The 18,118-nt window shown below is 52.3% G+C and overlaps 1 protein-coding gene across 18 annotated transcripts in view; it reads right to left on the bottom strand.

The window, feature by feature from the left end:
• clasp2 (cytoplasmic linker associated protein 2) overlaps positions 1–18,118 on the bottom strand; it is a 45,681-nt gene that overhangs the window by 1,581 nt on the left and 25,982 nt on the right. For 4 of the 18 annotated variants that reach the window (XM_084696642.1, XM_084696659.1, XM_084696660.1 and 1 more), the window contains 28 exons: positions 17,909–18,076; positions 17,433–17,473; positions 16,955–17,107; positions 15,527–15,544; positions 15,164–15,265; positions 14,967–14,993; positions 13,838–13,864; positions 12,489–12,662; positions 12,043–12,087; positions 10,790–10,897; positions 9,963–10,025; positions 9,023–9,129; positions 8,806–8,829; positions 8,359–8,514; positions 7,982–8,073; positions 7,687–7,750; positions 6,944–7,003; positions 5,821–5,984; positions 5,619–5,697; positions 4,083–4,226; positions 3,774–3,917; positions 3,371–3,477; positions 3,114–3,231; positions 1,652–1,856; positions 1,132–1,325; positions 898–1,026; positions 576–782; positions 54–170 (listed from right to left, as the gene is read on the bottom strand). In XM_084696642.1, the coding sequence (XP_084552768.1) occupies positions 54–170; positions 576–782; positions 898–1,026; positions 1,132–1,325; positions 1,652–1,856; positions 3,114–3,231; positions 3,371–3,477; positions 3,774–3,917; positions 4,083–4,226; positions 5,619–5,697; positions 5,821–5,984; positions 6,944–7,003; positions 7,687–7,750; positions 7,982–8,073; positions 8,359–8,514; positions 8,806–8,829; positions 9,023–9,129; positions 9,963–10,025; positions 10,790–10,897; positions 12,043–12,087; positions 12,489–12,662; positions 13,838–13,864; positions 14,967–14,993; positions 15,164–15,265; positions 15,527–15,544; positions 16,955–17,107; positions 17,433–17,473; positions 17,909–18,076 (3,037 nt within the window). The remainder of the gene's footprint in view (positions 1–53; positions 171–575; positions 783–897; positions 1,027–1,131; positions 1,326–1,651; positions 1,857–3,113; positions 3,232–3,370; positions 3,478–3,773; positions 3,918–4,082; positions 4,227–5,618; positions 5,698–5,820; positions 5,985–6,943; positions 7,004–7,686; positions 7,751–7,981; positions 8,074–8,358; positions 8,515–8,805; positions 8,830–9,022; positions 9,130–9,962; positions 10,026–10,789; positions 10,898–12,042; positions 12,088–12,488; positions 12,663–13,837; positions 13,865–14,966; positions 14,994–15,163; positions 15,266–15,526; positions 15,545–16,954; positions 17,108–17,432; positions 17,474–17,908; positions 18,077–18,118) is intronic. The other 14 variants (XM_084696647.1, XM_084696644.1, XM_084696648.1 and 11 more) reach the window with 14 other exon arrangements.

The raw sequence follows: 18,118 nt of genomic DNA, 5'->3' as shown, positions 1-18,118 counted from the left end.
AGGGTATGAATCCTCAAAACGTTAGAGGAAGAAATGGGAATCTGAAAGCTCACCTTGCTGCCTGTGAGCTGGCTGAGATGTGGTTTGAGGTCCTCTCCTATGACTGCATAGATGGCCACCAGACAGAACACACAGGCCTTCCTCACACTGCTTTCAGAGTTGTCGTAGCCCTGCAGAAGGTCACATAAAGAGGTTATAACCCTGCAGAAGGTCACATAAAGAGGTTATAACCCTGCAGAAGGTCACAGAGGTTATAACCCTGCAGAAGGTCACATAAAGTGGTTATAACCCTGCGTGTACCAGGATTTCTGTGTCTGTGTGCATTCATATAATAGTTAATAGTCAATACCAATTCACCTGTACATTTACATTTAGTCATTTAGCAGATGCTCTTATCCAGAGCGACTTACAGTAAGTACAGGGACATTACCCCCGAGCAAGTAGGGTGAAGTGCCTTGCCCAACGACACAACGTCATTTGGCACGGCCGGGAATCAACCAACAACCTTCTGATTAATAGCCCGACTCCCTAACCGCTCAGCCATCTGACCCCCTGCAGGTGTGTGTGTGTGTTACCTGTATGAGTCCAGGGACGATCTCAGGCAGCATGGCCTGCAGGCCGTCCCGCGGGACCCTCTCGATGACCTTGGTCTGCATCTTGATGGCGGCCAGGTTGATGGGGTAGTCAGCTGACTGGATGATGGGACACAGTACCTTGACGCACTGGTCAGGGCTGATGGACGTCGCTAGCATGGCGGCAGTCTCCTCCGCTGCTCTCACTACCTGCGCACACACACGCACGAGCCAATCAGAGACGGCATGGCACAACAGGACTGAATCCCAGGTACAGATATGTTGGATGCGTGTGAGAACCAGGCGTGTGTGTGTGTGTGTGTACCTCCTTGTGCGGGTCCTTGTGTGCCTCCAGAGCCTTCATGATGGTAAGCTCAGCGTAGTTCTTAAACCTCCAGGGCTGCCGGCTCAGAATTTCTCTCAACACACGGAGGGCCAGCGCACGAATCACATGCTGGGAAGGACAAACCAGTTAGCTTCTTTCTATTGTTTTACTTGCCCCGTAAAAGTGATCTACCAGAAATGGACTGAGGATAGATGTATGTAGGTGTGTTTATACCTCTCTGTCTCCCAGCGTCTCTAGCAGGAGCAGTAAGATGGTTTTGAAGTGTTCGTCCCACACCTGCAGCGTGTTTTCACGAATCAGCTTCAACAGCTCACACAGCGCCGCCTTCCTCTCCTCCACACGCTCGTTGTGATTGGACAGCTCCTTCAGCAGGTCAGCAACAAGCTCCGACTGGTCCAGGTTACTGTCTGGGAAAGGTGCGAGCCAATGGGGGTTGAGATTCGACGCACTGAGCAATGCCGTTCCCAGCCTCCATTTCATGCAATGCACGTGTGTGTGTGTGTGTGTGCATGATGATCATTTACATGTACTCATTTAGCAGACGCTCTTATCCAGAGCGACTTACAGTAAAGTACAGGGACATTCCCCCAAGGCAAGTAGGGTGAAGTGCCTTGCCCAAGGACACAACGTCATTTTCGCACGGCCGGGACTCGAACCGGCAACCTTCTGATTAATAGCCCGATTCCCTAACCGCTCAGCCATCTGAGCCCCCCGCGTGCTCGTGTGTGCCTACCGTCTAGCTGGCCTGACTCGTCCATGCTGGTGTCCTTGATGTTGTGTTTGTAGGGGGAGTCGGAGAAGGGGTCCCGGGCCCCGCGGGGGCTGGAGGAGAGCAGGGACGTGTTGAGGAGGGACGTCTTGTTGTCCAGCGCGGTCCGTCCCCCGTCCACCACATCTGCTGCCTTCCCATCAGACCCACTGCCCCCGCCCACGCCCCCCTGAGACACACGCACAGACAGGCACAGACAGGGACAGACAGGGACAGACAGGGACAGAGAGGGACAGAGAGGGACAGACAGGGACAGACAGGGACAGACAGGGACAGACAGGGACAGACAGGGACAGAGAGGGACAGAGAGGGACAGAGAGGGACAGACAGGGACAGAGAGAAAGAGAAATGTGGATATTATTTATAAGTATTCACACAAATCCCACCTTCACTCCCACTGCATTTAGTTGCCTCAGTCCTGTACTCTGTGCAAAGGCAATAAAGTTGAATCTAATCTAATTCCTGTGACCTACAGTAGCATGTTGTGGTGCTGTAGGTAGCAGTCCACCTACGTACAATACTGCCTGTGATTACTATGAGATTGAATTGAGAATGTTGGGATTGCTTTCATTTCTCAATTATTTTTTAAATAAGGCTTCAACATGTTGGATTAGATGTTGTTTTCGAGCTCGACTTTTCAATAACAATTTGATTTGAGATGTGTTGTGCTGGCGGGGTGTGCTGGAGGGCAAACCCAGGAGAGGGGTCAAAGAGTTGAAGGCGGTTATACAAGCCGTGTTCCTGTTACTGTTGATGTTTTCCATCAAACCAGGATGGACGTGGTGATGACTCAGGTGCAGCCTGCCTGGCAGCTTGATGAGGTCATGGAGGCGGGTCAAGTTTCAGACGGACCCAAACATGAAATGTCAAGGGGTCGCCCTCCCGTAACGGGACATACCATGTCTTTATATGGGATGGAGGTGTTGGCAGGGCTGACGCAAGTGCTGACACTACGGATTGTTTTCTTTTTCTTCTCCCCGGAAAAAGAACGGGACTAAACATAAACGTGTGTGAATGTGTATTCCCATTGGCGGCTCTATCTTAGGGAGGGCATCTGCCTGGGGAGGGTGTGCGTGCCTGGCAGGATTTATGAGGGTCACAGTCCAGGGGAGGTCAGTTCCCACACTCAGTGTGGGTGAGCGGGTGAGCGGGTGAGAGGGTGAGAGGGAGGCATGATGATCAGGTGTCAGGAGGATCGTGTGTGTGTGTGTGTGTGTCATGCGTCTGTGTGTCGGGGACTCAATGTGGCATCCAGCAGTGCTAGACAGGAACTATAAATAATCGAGGGGAACAAGGTGTCATACACATGGGGGCCCAGCTAGGCTGAGCTGGGGTGCGGTGAGTGTGGTGATGAAGGCAGGGCCCATCTGTTCTCACTGCCCCTCTGACATGGAACATCCCCCCCCCCCCCGTCCTGTTATCTTACTGGTTCGTTCATGTCCTCTTGGCTGCGGACGCTGAAGTTCTGGATCGCCTCGGTAACGCCTCGGAGTGAGCTGTAGATGTCCTCAGAGTTCATGTTCTCCGTGTCGTAGTCAAACGCACTACACACACACACAACCATCAGAACACGCTCAAAAACCTTTACACTGTATGTCTATAGAGGCATGGAGAAGGGCATTAAAAACACGAACACAACCTAAGAACTGAGTGTGTGTGTGTGTGTGAGAGTGTGTGTGTTACCTTGGCGAGGGCGTGTTCTGGGAGGTGTTGGTGGGAGAGGTGAGGGGGCTGGACCAGCTGGCGGGAGATCGGGGGGTGTGGCGCGTCAGGGGGCTTCCCATTGGTGCCTGAGAACAAAACAACATGAAGTCCTGCCAATCATACCTGGTGTGGTTTATCTACACGTCCTGGGTTATGTCTGAGAGTCAGCACTGCTGATATGTTGTGACTGTGTGTGTGTGAGACAGTGAGTGTGTGTGCGTGCGTGTGTGTGTGTGAGAGACAGTGAGTGTGTGTGTGTGTGTGTGTGTGTGAGAGACAGTGGGTGTGTGTGTGTGAGAGACAGTGAGTGTGTGTGTGTGTGTGTGTGTGTGAGACAGTGAGTGTGTGTGTGTGTGTGTGTGAGACAGTGAGTGTGTGTTACCTGTGCAGTGTTGCCTGTGTTCCTCAGGTGGTTCTGTAGCAGTTTGGTGGCTCCATCCTGGAAGGTTTTAGGCAGGGCTCCAAGCAGCATGGTGAACTCTGGAGTATTCAACTGGAACAGCGAGATCAACACGGACTGGGCCGCCTGGAACACACACAGAGCAGAACACGCACACAACCACAGCCCTTAGCATGATCGAAACCCATGGAATCTATCAAACCATCCAGCTACAACTAAAGGAAAACGCGATGGTAGTCCCATGTTACTGCGTGGGTGGGGGGCTGCAGTGTAGACGGCGTGTGTTCTCACCTTCCTGACGTCCGAGCTCTTGGGCTCGGTGGTCCAGGTGATGATGCGGGACACGGCCAGGCGAGTCTCGCTGGAGTTGACAAAGTCTGGAGCCTCCATCTGCAGTGTTAACGTCTCGATGTACTTCAAGATGGCCACCTTCACCTGGACACACACGGACACACACGCTTTAATCAACATGGATGAACCGGCACAGCCTTTCATATGATCAACCTGCAAACATCCACGATAACCAAAACACGCATATGGATCCTGCACTACATGCAACACACAAAATGGCCTTTGACCTTTACCTGCAAGAATACATAGCACTGTTAGTTCAACCTCAAACATAAACAGACATATCGTTAAACACAAGAGGACAAGCATCTCTACCAGCAAATCTCTGGGAAATGACATCACAATGGGGAATTTCTGGTTGACAAAAAAAGATTGTGTTTGGGGTGTTTCTGGAACCACAAGTGTTAGAAATGCCCATGCTTGACAAAACTTGGAGAGCACAAAAAACACAATTAGCGAGAATGAAAAATGGGACGAATGACAAAGGAGAAACAAGACAACGGGCAAATTGGAACATGATTTCAGAGCCTTTCCAAACAAAACTCCTTCGCCTGCTCTCCTCTGCCTCCATTCTGCCAACTCGGTCTCCCTGCCTCCCTTCCCCCAGTCTCCCTGCCTCCCTGATGCACCATCTTGTCCCGTCTCTGACTCAGCGCGCGCGCGTCATAAAATGCTCCCCCCGGAGCACACTGACCTGGGAGGACTGGTTCCAGGCTGCGACCTGCTCGTGCAGGCAGCAGGCGTGGCGCCTCGCTCTGGGGGGAAGCAATTTTAGCGCGGACCCGCCCCTGCCTCGCCCGCAACACGAGCTCCGCATAGGCTTCAGAGAGAGAGAGGAGAGCACCACGTCAACAGACGGAGAGAGGGAAGGGAGAGGGAAGGAGGGAGGCGGAAGAGAGAAGGGACAGGAAAAAAATGAAGGGATCGGTGAAGGGAGAGGTGTGCGGGAGGGGAAGAGGGGATGAGAGGAAGAGATGAGGTCGAGTGGAGATTATTTAAAAGGACGAGTTGGTGGAGGGGGAAAGGAAAGAAAAATATAAGAGTTAGTCAAAGTGATAGACAGAAAGGATGGGAGAAGTATGAAGGGAGGGGAGGAGGAAGGGGGGGAGGGGGGAAGGGAGGGGAGGTTCGAGGGAGAAAAGGGTCCAGCCTGCAGGTCCAAGCCGATGATGCGTTTATCAGGACAGCGAATGCTACGTCTATCAGAGTCCAGGAGCGAAAGGTGGGGCGGAGCCAGCGTTAGCAGGCGGAAGGTTCAGTGAGGGGGGTTGCCATGGTTACAAAGACAGAACAGCCCAAAAGCCAAAGTCTCCTGCCTCTGAACCCCCCCCCCCCCCCGTCCAGTCCCCCCTCCTTCCCCTGCCACCCTTGTCGCACTCACGTAAAAACCATGGTAACAACACAATCTTCAAATGAAACTCAAATCACTTACAAAACACGCGCACTCAATCATAACCTTTCTTTCTTTCCTTTTACCTTGAGGTTGGGGGTCTGTGTCTGGTCCACAGTGAACCTCATGAGGATGGTGAACTGAAGATCGTTGGGGAAAGACTCTCTAAAGAGATAAGAGAGAACAAAACAACAAAGTTTAAATCTTTTGTTCCTTTTAGACACATTGAATCCCACACACACACACACACACACACACACACCACACACACCACACACACAGACTGACCGTGTGATGTCCAGGGCCCTCTGGACCTTGGCCTGGACAGAGCCCAGCAGGTCTGCTCCCATCTTCTTGAGCAGCTGAGTGAGCAGCACGAACAGCCAGTCCTGCAGGTCCTCCTTGTGCACCAGCACAAAGTCCACCAGCGTCTCCAGGAACATGCTGAACACCTGCACGCACACACACACACACGCGTTACACACACTGCATACACACGCTGCGTACACAAAGTCACACACGCACGCAAATCAGACAATAGACACACGCGGACGTAGCTAGCAAACACCTGGGAAGGGGAGGGGCATTATGGGATAGCATTAGTCCTCCAGGGAGATGCTGAGATCAAAGGTCCATGCAGAGGAAATATCCATCCATCCATCTAATTCAGGAATCACTTACACACAAATTCTTCATCGGTTGACAACCAATATGACAGCAATGATCTATCAACATGTCAGACAGCAAGCACCAATCACCACCAACCATCCGTTAGGTCACCAGTCAATTCAATATGCTGATTGGCCGTGGACTACCCAGGACCACAGACCAGTAACCAATCACAAAAAAGGGTAAGATGTCACAGAAATAACATCTTCAAGTGGGTTAGTGAGTGAGTCTGCGGTTGCCCTGGAGACGAGTCGCAGATTAGTTGCCCAATCGGATTAATGCGTGAGAGTCACAACCACACAGTCAAACAAGACAGGCTTCGGACGTAACTTACTCTCTACAGAGAGTCCCGTGGGGGCGGGCGTGGAGGAAAGAGAGACACACGTCAGTTAGCATCCTGGCCCAGACAGCACACAACAGCCTCACTGGATATGCAGGGTCTGTTTCACACTTGAGCCAGTTCATATCTGAACTAAGGGTGTGTCGCGACACACAACACCAGAGATGAAGACATGAAGTGAGATGGAAAAAAGTCAACTCAAGAACGGGGGTGGGGGGACAAACAAACGAAAAAAAGAAAAACAAACAAAGAGAAATGGTCCGAGCGAGATCGAAGGAGAAACCCCCAGAGCTGGAGGAGAGGAGTGAGGGGCCTGGAGGAGGGAGGAAGAGAGAAAGGGACAAAGAGAGAGGAGGGAAAACAGAAAGAAACAGGAACTGAACGGGGAGCGATGAGATGTACCTTGAAGGAGGCTGAGCTTATACCGGATTCTGCCGTGCCGTACACTCTGCCGGAGTCTCGCTGAAATTCACAACCGTCACCGTCAGACGAGAGGGGAGGGGGAGAGCAACACACACTCGACTGAGGGTGTGTGTTGGGGGGGTGGGGGGGTGGGGTGAGAGGTGGTGGGGGCACTCAAAACGCCGCAAGTTGGAGGGGGAGCAGAGTTAGAGGGGGAGCGGATTGTAGCTGGTTAGTCAGAAGGAAAGGATGGCTACGAAAAAGTGTGTGTGTGTGTGTGTGTGTGAGGGGGGAGGTGTTCCCTTTAAGACAACACAACGCGAAGAGGGTGGGGGAGGCGAGGGTTGCAGTGAACGCAAGTGAGTACCGCCAGCGGATTGGCTGACAGGACAGCAAGAGAGCAATCCCATTGGCTAGGGAAGAGCGTGAGGGTCACACGCAAACTCGAGGCGTGGCATGCCATTAGATACCAGTCAGCTACCGCCGCACGCAGAGCATGCTAGTGTGTGTGTGTGTGTGTGTGGGGGCAAGAATGTGTGTGTGTGTTTACTGTCTGGGGACGTGAGACGATACGTGTGTGTGTGTGTTTACGGACAACATTCTCCAGGCGGTTGTTTAGGCAGAATCCGGTATACTGGGTGAGAATGAGTGAAGTGATGATGTATGTCATCTGTCAGAATGTGTGTGTGTGTGCGTGAGCGTGTGTGTTGGCGTTTCAGTGGCTTCCCAGCATGCATCCATACCTTACTGTGGGGATCTGCAAACATTCTGGTGAAGATCTCACACAGTCTCTTCAGCTCCACACGACTGCAAGACCAAAACACATCCACATTTACACCAAAACACAGCGGCTCTCTAATCCCAAGTCTGTCTAACGTTAAGTCTGGGCAGTGTTAAAACGATCAGGGCTCTGGGGTGATCTCTTAGCGGCTAATGGTTCTGGTCTGAGATAATAAAGGCAATGAATTAAACATGATATAAGATATTTGCAACTGTTCTTTCTCTTGTTAACTGGCTGATGAGCAGGGATTGGCTGACCTCAGGGTGCGCTGGTTCTTCAGCAGCGCCTGCAATCCCAGAAGCCCCTCCTTCCTCTCCGACCAGTTGGCGCTGGCGCAGCGGTTCAACACCTGCAGCGGGAGATGCAGAAAGGGGCGGGAACATTAGAGGTCATGACATGAACTGCCAAAAATCCCCAGAGTCAGAAACGCCACTTAATGCAGAATCAGCGAACACATCCAGCTAAACTAACTGGCTTGTGTCCCGAGTAATTGCCGTGACGCCACGGAAAGTACAAATTCCACCAGAGAGGGTTGCGCGGTGCGTTCTAGCGCTTTCACAAAATCAATAGTCCTGTTTCTAAGCCGAGTGCGAGTGAATTGATTGGTTGAGGTTTGATGTGGTGGTCAGCTGACCTCTGCTACGTCCTCCGTCTGTCTCATGTAGGTGGGGATGGCCCCGCCGTTCCTGGAGCTGTACGAGCGCTCCGAGCACGCGCTCGACGCGTCGCTGTTGGCGTCGTCGTCAGAGTACATCCCATAATTGTCGTACCGTCGCCGCGCAGGTTTCTTCTGCAGAGGGTTGAGGAGAAAGAAAGAGAGAGACAGAGAGATGAGTGGATATTGGTATCTCTTTTCCTGACGTCACTACAGGTCTAGGCTGGGTGCCTGCTAGTGGATGCATTAATGCTAGCGGTTAAATCTACTGTCTCATGGCATCTGCTACCAAACTAACTAGTATGTGGCTTTAAATCAGGGCCACCGTTACGATGACTAACGGTGGTTAACAATATGAACTAAACTAAAACACTAAAGTGCGCACACACGCACACACACACACTAGAAGCAGGTAAAGAGGCTGACCTTGGACCGCATGTCTCCCAACAGCTGAGAGCGTTAAACAGAGGCAGAATCAACGGGTTAGTTGGAGAACACACACTCTCAGGTCCCACACACTGGGCTCAGAGAAGACACAGAAAACACACTCTCTCTCTGCAGTGGGCACACTCGCAACCAAGGGATGTGTGCAGCATACGGGGAAAGACTGGTTGTGTGTGTGTGTCTGTGTGTGTGTGTGTACCAGTGCGTCTGCAAGAGCCTCCTCTACATCTGAGCCGGTGTTCAGGACTCTCATGGCGCTGACTGATGATGACAAGCGGCTGGACTGACTGATACCCAACCCTGACCCTGGTGAGAGAGAGATAGGAGAGATAGGAGAGAGAGAGAGATAGGAGGGAGAGAGATAGGAGGGAGAGAGAGAGATAGGAGAGAGAGATAGGAGAGAGAGAGAGAGATAGGAGGGAGAGATAGGAGAGAGAGAGAGAGAGATAGGAGGGAGAGATAGGAGAGAGAGAGAGAGAGATAGGAGAGAGAGGGAGATAGGAGAGAGAGAGATAGGAGAGAAAGAGAGAGAGAGATAGGAGAGAGAGAGAGAAATAGGAGAGAGAGAGATAGGAGAGAGAGAAATAGGAGAGAGAGAGATAGGAGAGAGAGTATTACACACCAAAACAGAGTTCCTCTTTCACGTACAAATCTCTTCCCAAAGTCCGCTTACACACCAAATGAACCATTCAATCCACCTTTCCTCTCCCAGTCAACAAACAGTCCTTATGCTATGACCGGCCTGTCGACCGACACACGTCACAAGTCACATGATGATCCCCAATCCCAGAGGGTGCCACCCGGCAAAGCATGATGGGAGGAAAAACAAAACATGGAGAATGTGGGCGTGTCCATATTGATGGGGGGGTGGAGCTAAAAAGGGAAAGAAAGTAAAACGAGGGGGGAGGATGGACTGGGGAGGGGGCACAGTCGCCGGGGCAACACGCAAAGGGGAAAAGCATGCGGTTCCGAGCTGGAAGCCTGAGATCCGGGACTGGAATGGAAGTAAAGAAGAAAAAAAGAAAAACAAAGAAAAGTATGTGGGGGGGGGAGTGGGGGGGAAGAAAACAGATGCTGCCGATCCAAAAAGAAAAGAGCATGGTGGTGAAGGAGAGAGAGAGACAGTACTCAGCCTTCACCTGCAGCCCCGAGAACGTCGACTGAGTGGAGAGCTCCCGTGGAGCGAGAGTAGTGTCGCGTCGCTGCAAGGTAGAACACACACACACACACACACAGCCACACGGCCGTCAACACACACACACACACACATGCCGAGGACACACACATGTAGCCCCCGTCACCATTAGCACACAGTGACAGTGACAAAGCACAGCGCTCAGTTACATGCTAATGTGCGTCTGAAGAATCCAGCTGTGCTCCCAGACAAAGAGGACTGATGCCTCCCTCTGCTTCCTGTGCTGCTAGTCTGTATGGCTGTTCCACCCAGCCTCTCTGTGTGACTGATCCCTCCTTCTCCTGCTAGTCTGTATGGCTGTTCCACCCAGCCTCTCTGTGTGACTGAGAGGTTCCCCAGCTAACCAGGAGCTCTTCTCCTCATTTCCTTCACTGCTTCTCATACTGGAGGAACAGGATAAGTTGTAAGAATATTTGACTTACAAGTTTTTTTTCTTTCTATTTGCAAGCAGCATTATTTCCAGTAGTCTTTTACCTTGACATGTTATTATTCACGTCACCAAACTGCATTTGAAACCAGTAGTCCTTTTTTTTTTCCAGAACGAAGGGTGTGTCTGCCCAGAAAGTAGTTTGTTATTGTTGTGATTCCGACCCCCCCCCCCCCCCCCCCATCCACAGCATTGTCAGGCAGGATTCTACAGGCCACCGTATCACTGCAGCGCTCTGAGTCGACATTCGAGGTGTGTACCCCCCAGGGCTGACTCCCCCCTGCAGCATGCTAGGAGTGTCTGTCTGTCTGGTGCCGTCTCTGTCAGTCCCGGGCGTTACTCACCCAGGGGCGTGAAGGAGCGCACAGGGCTGGTGTCCCTGCTGCTCTCCCGGCTGGCCTCCCTGCTGCAGCCCTGACTCATACTGGGCCGAGGGATACGGCTGCCCCGAGCTACACCACCGTGCCACCCAAACGGGGGGGGGGGGGGGGGGAGGAGGAGAGGGGGGGTTAGGAGGGAAGGAGGGAGGGGGGGTGAGGGGGGTGGGAGGGAGGGGGGGTGGGAGGGAGGGGAAGGGAGGGGAGGAGAGGGGGGGAGGGGGGAAAGAGAGGTAGAAGTACAACGACAGGCAAAGGGGACAGAGGAGGGAAGGGATGGAAGAGAGAGAAAAAAAAACAAAGAACAAATAATAGAGAAGTAAGGAGCAAGTTTTGAAAGAAAGATGGTGGAGACAGGAGACAGTAGAGAGGGAGGGGAAGGGAGGGGGAAGAGGGACAAAGAGAAAACAGAATAGCGGCAAGAGTGACAAACGGATAGAAAACAGGTTAAGAACGTGAACCAGGCTCCCCTGAGCTCTCAGGATGCATTTCAACAGCCTAGTGGTGCATTCCTCTGGTCATGTCCTTTGCTGTGACTTTGGGCTGGACTGAAGGAACAGGGCAGGAGTATTAGGACCCCCCCCCCCCCTTCTGACTGCTGAGATGCACGCTGAGGCTGTAGGGCGGCTGTACTCTAATCACATGATCACGTACACATTCAGGAGAGTCACATGACGATGTCTCTGACACGCACACGCATGCACACACACGTACAGGAGGGACAGGAAAATGAAGTGAAAAAACAGATACATTTTTAGAGGTCAAGGGTGGTAGGGGAGGGGATGTCGGTTTTCATCCAATAGCACTTGGATCGAGGTGGCAGGCCGTTTGGCTAGCATTTAGCGCCCGCCCCCTCAGCATTCAGGGCCAATCACAGCCTAACAAACGGTTCAGAACACCCAATGAAGCTTTCCCGATCCTGTGAAGCATTATCATTCACGGCTCCAGCCCATTGGTTAGTGAGGAGATGCTTTCACATAGCTAGGATTACGGCAAATGATCACCATTGGAGCCAATCACCAAAACACAACACATGGGGGGTCAAAGGTCATGAGCGGATTTCTGGGGTACAAACGACAGCCCGGCGGGCTGGAATGGCGTGCGGCAGAGAGGAGAGACGCTGAGATGGAGGGCTGATGGGGTGTTTGGATTAGGGGAGAAAGGAGAGAGACAGGAGAGGAGGACAGCAGAGGGGAGACCGGGGGAGGCGGGAGGCTTACCTCCTCGGCTTGCTCCGTTGTAGATGGAACTAATGCTGGAGGGAGCTAGGAGAGAGGGACAGGGAGAGGGGACGGAGGAAGGAATAGGGGAGAGAGTTGAGAGGCGGTAAATATAGAGAAGACAAGAGTTTGCCATTTGTGCCCGTGTATTAAAGACCCTTCACCTGGGGGTGAAGGGGGGGGGGGGGGGGGGGTCCAACAGCCTTGTCAATCACACAGGGTCAATCACACAGGGTCAATCACACGAGGGTCAATCACAGCCAATGAGACTCCAGCAGGAACAGACTCAGACAAGCAGAGGGAAAGCAGTCATTTATTCCACAGCCTGTACAGTAACGTTTTCAGATGAACAGATGCCGTTGACGGAGGAGGGGCGGAGGGACTTGAGCGCTGGGAGGACGAGCGAGCGAGCGGCGTCGTTTCAGGACGCCGGCCGTCTTACTCACCGACCGACAGGCGCGTGGGGGAGGAGTCTCGCGAGCAGCCCTGGCTGCGGGGGATGCGGCTGCGCCGGTGGCTGGCCCCGCCCGCCCCGACCAGGACCCGCTGGGCCCCGGAGCCCAACGTGCTCAGGGCCGTGCTGGTCAACACACGACCTGGGGAGCCACTCCTGCTGCCAGCTGGAGAGAGAGAGAGAGAGAGAGGGAGAGAGAGAGAGAGAGAGAGGGGGAGAGAGAGAGAGATAGATAGAGAGAGATGGAACAGGAGAAAGCACAGGATGAAGCTAGTTAGCACCACAGAGACGTGTGTCAGGGCATCATCCGAGAGCAGCTAGACGAGGTGTTCATTCGCAACTCTGGAGAAGAGGATCTGTGGAGGGGGGGAGGTCTTGAGATGGAACATTTTGGAAAAAGTTTCAAATTGGTTCCTAAAGATCCGTCATCTCCTCCTCCCAGTCCTCTGGTCCTGGTCAGACATCACACAGCTCTACAGTATGAGACCACAGGAAGCTCTATGATGCTGATCATGAAATGACTACAGTAGTCAGGGGACTACGTCACCCACAGTCTGGAACTAGGAGGTGGTGAAATTAGGAAGTGAACTAGGAAGTGGTGGGATTCCCTCACGGGCACACGACTGGAACCTAATCACGCTGATCTGTCTGACACACAAACACCCCTTCACACGCTTCTCGTCTCCGCTACACAAACACGCCTGGTAACACACACGGAGCAGCAGCAGCGTTCCCCAGCAGCCACCCCCCAGTGAGGTGGGGGCTAAAGCATGCCTCATGGAGGTGACGGGAGGAAGGGTGTGTGGGAGCAGGCCTGTCTCGTGGACCTGAGGAGCAGGTCTCCTCCCTGCTGGTAGATCTGTCTGAGCATGCTGCAATACACACTGGTGATAATTACTCTCTCAGTTAGCAATTATAGAGCGTTGTGGCGGGTAAACTATGACAAGCTTTCTCTTTTTCTTTGTTTCTGTTGCCCTCCCTTCCTCCCTCCGTCCAAATCTGTCTCTCTAATCTGTCACCTTGTTCTGGTCTCTAGTGTTTTCAGGTCTGGATGTGGTCTGAGCACACAGCAGCAGCTAACCCTGATCCTTGACCCTTGACCCTGGCCGGGGGACCCTCAAGCCCAAAGGAGCAGTGCAGTTAGAGTGAGTAGGAAGCAGCCAAGTTTGAGTGTGCCTACAAGACCCAGCATGCTTTAGCCACAAAGTGGGTGGAGCCCCAGGTGACCAGTCTGAATGGGAGGAGTGGGGGGGGGGTGAGGGGAGAAAGTGTGTCAAAGGCAGAGAGGATGAGTAAGGAGAGAGAGGAGGGTATAAAAAGGTATTACTGTTAGAATCTTACCACCAACTGGGGTAGCAGACTGAGATCCTGAGCCAATAAGAGGGCAGGATTGTTGAGAGGGGGAGGAGCCGTAAGCCCATTGGTTGGGAGGAGGGGGAGCGGAGGCGAGGAAGGAACAGCAGGTTAAACCAGATGAATGAATGATGGGTGTTAGAGCACAAAGCGTCATGGGAGTTAGAACATAGAGCATCATGGGAGCTTCCTATTGGTCGGAGCCAACAGAATGAGGGCGGGGCCAAAACCAACACAAAGCAACCTCTATTAGAGGAAATAAATCATAAGCAGCACCGATTCATCGCTGAAACACACACACACACACACACACAGCCAGCCATGGATGAGGAACAGCAGTGCATGTTGGGATAGCTGACATGTGACGTCGTCAAGATGATGAAGGCTAAGCCGGGTCACGATGGAGGAAAATCAGGATGCCTCAAAAGTAAAATAACACACACACACACACACAGAGCCACAAATCCCTCATGGACTCTCTACAGAACCCTTCTTTCTTCTCTCTCTATCCTAATCTGTCTTTCTCGGAATCTGTTCTCTGCGTTCTGTGTTCAAATCCTGATCAGTGCTAAACCCATGTGAACCTGAGAAGAGGGAGTTCTTCATCCTCAAGTTCCATTGGTTACCTAGAGCACACGGGTCGTCTGTAACCAGGCAGACAATAGGCCAGCCGTCCAATCGGTGTTTAGTACGAACCCCCTGGGGGAGATTTACAGCAACAATTACAATATCAACACGCCCAAACGTTAATTTTGGAAGGCTGATGTGGTATTAGAGATCGAATGACACGGAGACAGAGTGGTAATGGGCAGCATTACTCAGCTTCACACAGTCATGTAAAACTGCAGCAAACACACACACACACACACTTTGATGCAGTGTACATGTGTCATGTGATCACCGTGTCGTGTCTGCCTAACCCTACTGACAGAAGCAGAAACGCTTCACACCACCCTAAGTGATGAGACAACACTGCATGCAGACACACACACACACACACACACTTCAAAACCCACATACACAAAAACTGGTATGATAGCAGCATGTGTTCCCACTACAGAACACACACACACACACACCAAAAAAACTCTTGCTCTCCCACAAACGAACAGTGTACCTGGCGTGCAATCTGATTCGTCGGAACCTGAAGGCACAAAAACATTTGTAGGGGGGCGAATCGTCACTGTTAGCAGACAAGCACAGCAACTCCAAAAAGTGTGTGTCGTGAACCCACTCCTACTACGCTCATCAGAAAACACACGGCACTGGAAAGTGATGGTGTGTGTGGTGTGCGTGTCAGGGGGCGGAGCTTACGTTGGGACTGGGACACCATCTTGGTTCGGCTGCGGCCGCGCGAGTCCACCTGGCTCAAGCCTCCGCCCGGCGTGGAGAGAGGCTGCTTGGTCCGCAGGCGCCCTGGAGGTCAGAGGTCGACACGTGAGGAGGACGCCACCCAGGCTGAGGACAGCAGAATGACTTGCCTGTCCGCAGCGAGACGCAGGCTCATAAACACACGACGAGTGGAATGAAGAATGAAGCCCCCTATGAAGCAGCCGACAACTAGCAGTTAAGAAGCTCTACTGCTTAACACTAGTCTACTCAGACAGTACACTTACCTGTTCACACACACACACACACGCACGCACGCACACACACACACACACACACTAGTCTTACCATTGTTTGACCTGGCCCCTAAGGACAGAGAGTGAGGATGGTGTAAGTGTCACCTCAAACCACCAACCATTATTTTACTACAGTTACCAAAACATTACGTTTTTCCATCTGCTCCATGATCAAAATTACTCCTGAACACTCACTGCTACTCTGAGCTATGATGATGAATGAGACATGAGTGAGGTGATATGTGAGGGGTTGTGTGCAGGTGACAATCAGCAGGGGGCGCTGTGGTTCCAGAGCGCGTTAACTGAGGTAAACACCCCAGAATGCAATGCGGGAAGGAAGAGAAACAAAAGAAAACGAGGAAAAGGGGGAGGAAAAAAAAAACGAGAGAGAAGCGAGAGGTGGGAGGAGCCTGTGGAAGAATGAGATGATCTTACCATCCGCTTTATCACCCGCCTCGTCTTTACAGGCGGAGAGACGTGAAGGAGAGAGATAAGACACACGCAGAGAGATGGAAAGTGGAAGGAAGAGAAAGAGGAACACAGTGGCTGTGTTAGTAAGAAGACTGTTTAAACAGAACCATGCATGTGCTAGGGTGACGTCTAACAACGATGAGTGTAAAGGGACCTGTTATTGATCGGCTGACTCACAACTCTGGGCAGGAATATTCTAATATATATAGATTTATTTTTTAATTATATATATATATATATTTTTTTCTATATATTTTTTTTACATTTTGCCTTAGCGTTGGACTTCTCTAGACGCATATCTAGTTCAAAACGTTCCAATTTTAAAATCCATTAATGACATTACAAAGTGTAACAAATGAACAGCAATCTCGTTACAAGGGTTGACCTGTAATGGGGTGGGGAACGCTGGAGAGTCTGAATGATCGATAAAGGACTCCACTACGCATGCAAGAACATTTCATCGCAAGTAGAGGCCATGTTGATACATGAAACATACAGAGAACACATCCACAAGCCACAGGCAGAAACATCCAAAGCAGAGGACAGGAAGAGGGAGGAGAGAAGAGAGGCCGCAAGAGGAGGGTTCAGAGAGACGGACATCCTGTATGTCGTGGGCCCACATCGCCGTGCAAGTGGACGACACAAAGTGTGTATAAGAGTGTGTGTGTAAGAGTGTGTGTGTGTGTGATCTGCCTCACTGACCTACGAGTGTTCTGGAGGCAGTCCTGACTCAGACTGCTCTGCCTCTAAGAGGCACACTCCTCTAAGAGGCACACTCTCTTCTGTAGCATCTCATGATCATGGGGTTCTAACCTCACGTTCCGGAACAACACCCACCCCCCCAACCCCCTCGTTCACACTCACTGTCAAGTAAAACTCTCCAAATATTGATTTGTTTTTGTCTTTCGACCGATGAGAGTCAAACTGCCTGTCAACTTTCTGCTTTGTAGACAGACGTGGTTGCCGCCCGACCTGATTGGTTATCTTGCTTGATTGACAGGGCCCTTACCCAGTGAGGAGTAGGAACCGGGATTAAGTCTTCCCGTCCCAACGGGCTGCCCGACGTGCCGGTGTTTTGCCACCGCTGCTGCGTTAACGTCCACATCGCTACGGGAACGCTGCAGGGCGGCCGGGGAAGCCCCGCCCTTTGACCCCGCGGGGACTGAGAGGAGCAGGGGGTGGGGTGGAGAGGATACACACGTCACACGCACATCACACACATGCAGACCACTACGGATACAGTAACAGTGACGCCACAGACACCAAAACATGACGGGTACACGGGACATCACGTCCACAGACCTTCAGCAGCACACACAGCAAGTGTGTGTGTGTGTGTGTGGGCCAAATACAAACATACATCGCTATATCCACATACAGTCACTGTGCTGGACAGGCAAATGTAGAAAAGGGGACAAATGATGAGGGGTGTGTGTGTGCAAGTGTGTGTATATGTTTACGTGTGTGTGTGCGCGCGCAGGACTCACCTCTCCCTGGGCCAGCAGACCATTTAGACGTTAGTGGCCGACTGGGGGGAGGAAAGAAAACAAGAGGTGAAAAAAACACAGGGAGGGAGGGGGGGGGGGGGGGGGGCTGCAGCTGAAAAACAAGAGGTTGAAGGAGAGGGGTGACAAGCGAGGGATGAGGAGAGGGGATGAGGAGAGAGGATGAGGAGAGAAGGGGAGGAGAGAGGATGAGGAGAGAGGAGAGGATGAGGGGAGAGGATGAGGGGAGAGGATGAGGGGAGAGGATGAGGGGAGAGGATGAGGGGAGAAGGTGAGGAGAGAAGGTGAGGAGAGAGGATGAGGAGAGAGGATGAGGGGAGAGGATGAGGGGAGAGGATGAGGGGAGAGGATGAGGGGAGAGGATGAGGGGAGAAGGTGAGGAGAGAAGGTGAGGAGAGAGGATGAGGGGGGAGTATGAGGGGAGAGGATGAGGGGAGAGGATGAGGGGAGGAGCTTACTTGAGGCTCTCCTGTGAAGAGGAGGAGGAGCGGTCGCTCTGGGGGAGCGAGGCCACACTGCCGGAGCTCCTCAGACACGACTGCAGGCTCTTCTGGTAGGACGGCTCCAGGGAGTTGAAGAGAGCATCAGCCTCTCCTGGGAAGTGGTTCCTCAAACCCCAGTACGCTCTGGCAGGGGGAGGGGAGGGGTTAGTACAGCATGAAGAACAC

Source organism: Hypomesus nipponensis, chromosome 4 (assembly GCF_054491055.1).
Source record: "Hypomesus nipponensis isolate SF chromosome 4, ASM5449105v1, whole genome shotgun sequence".
NCBI classification, from domain to species: Eukaryota; Metazoa; Chordata; class Actinopteri; order Osmeriformes; family Osmeridae; genus Hypomesus; species Hypomesus nipponensis.
This window is presented reverse-complemented; position numbering and strand designations above follow the sequence as displayed.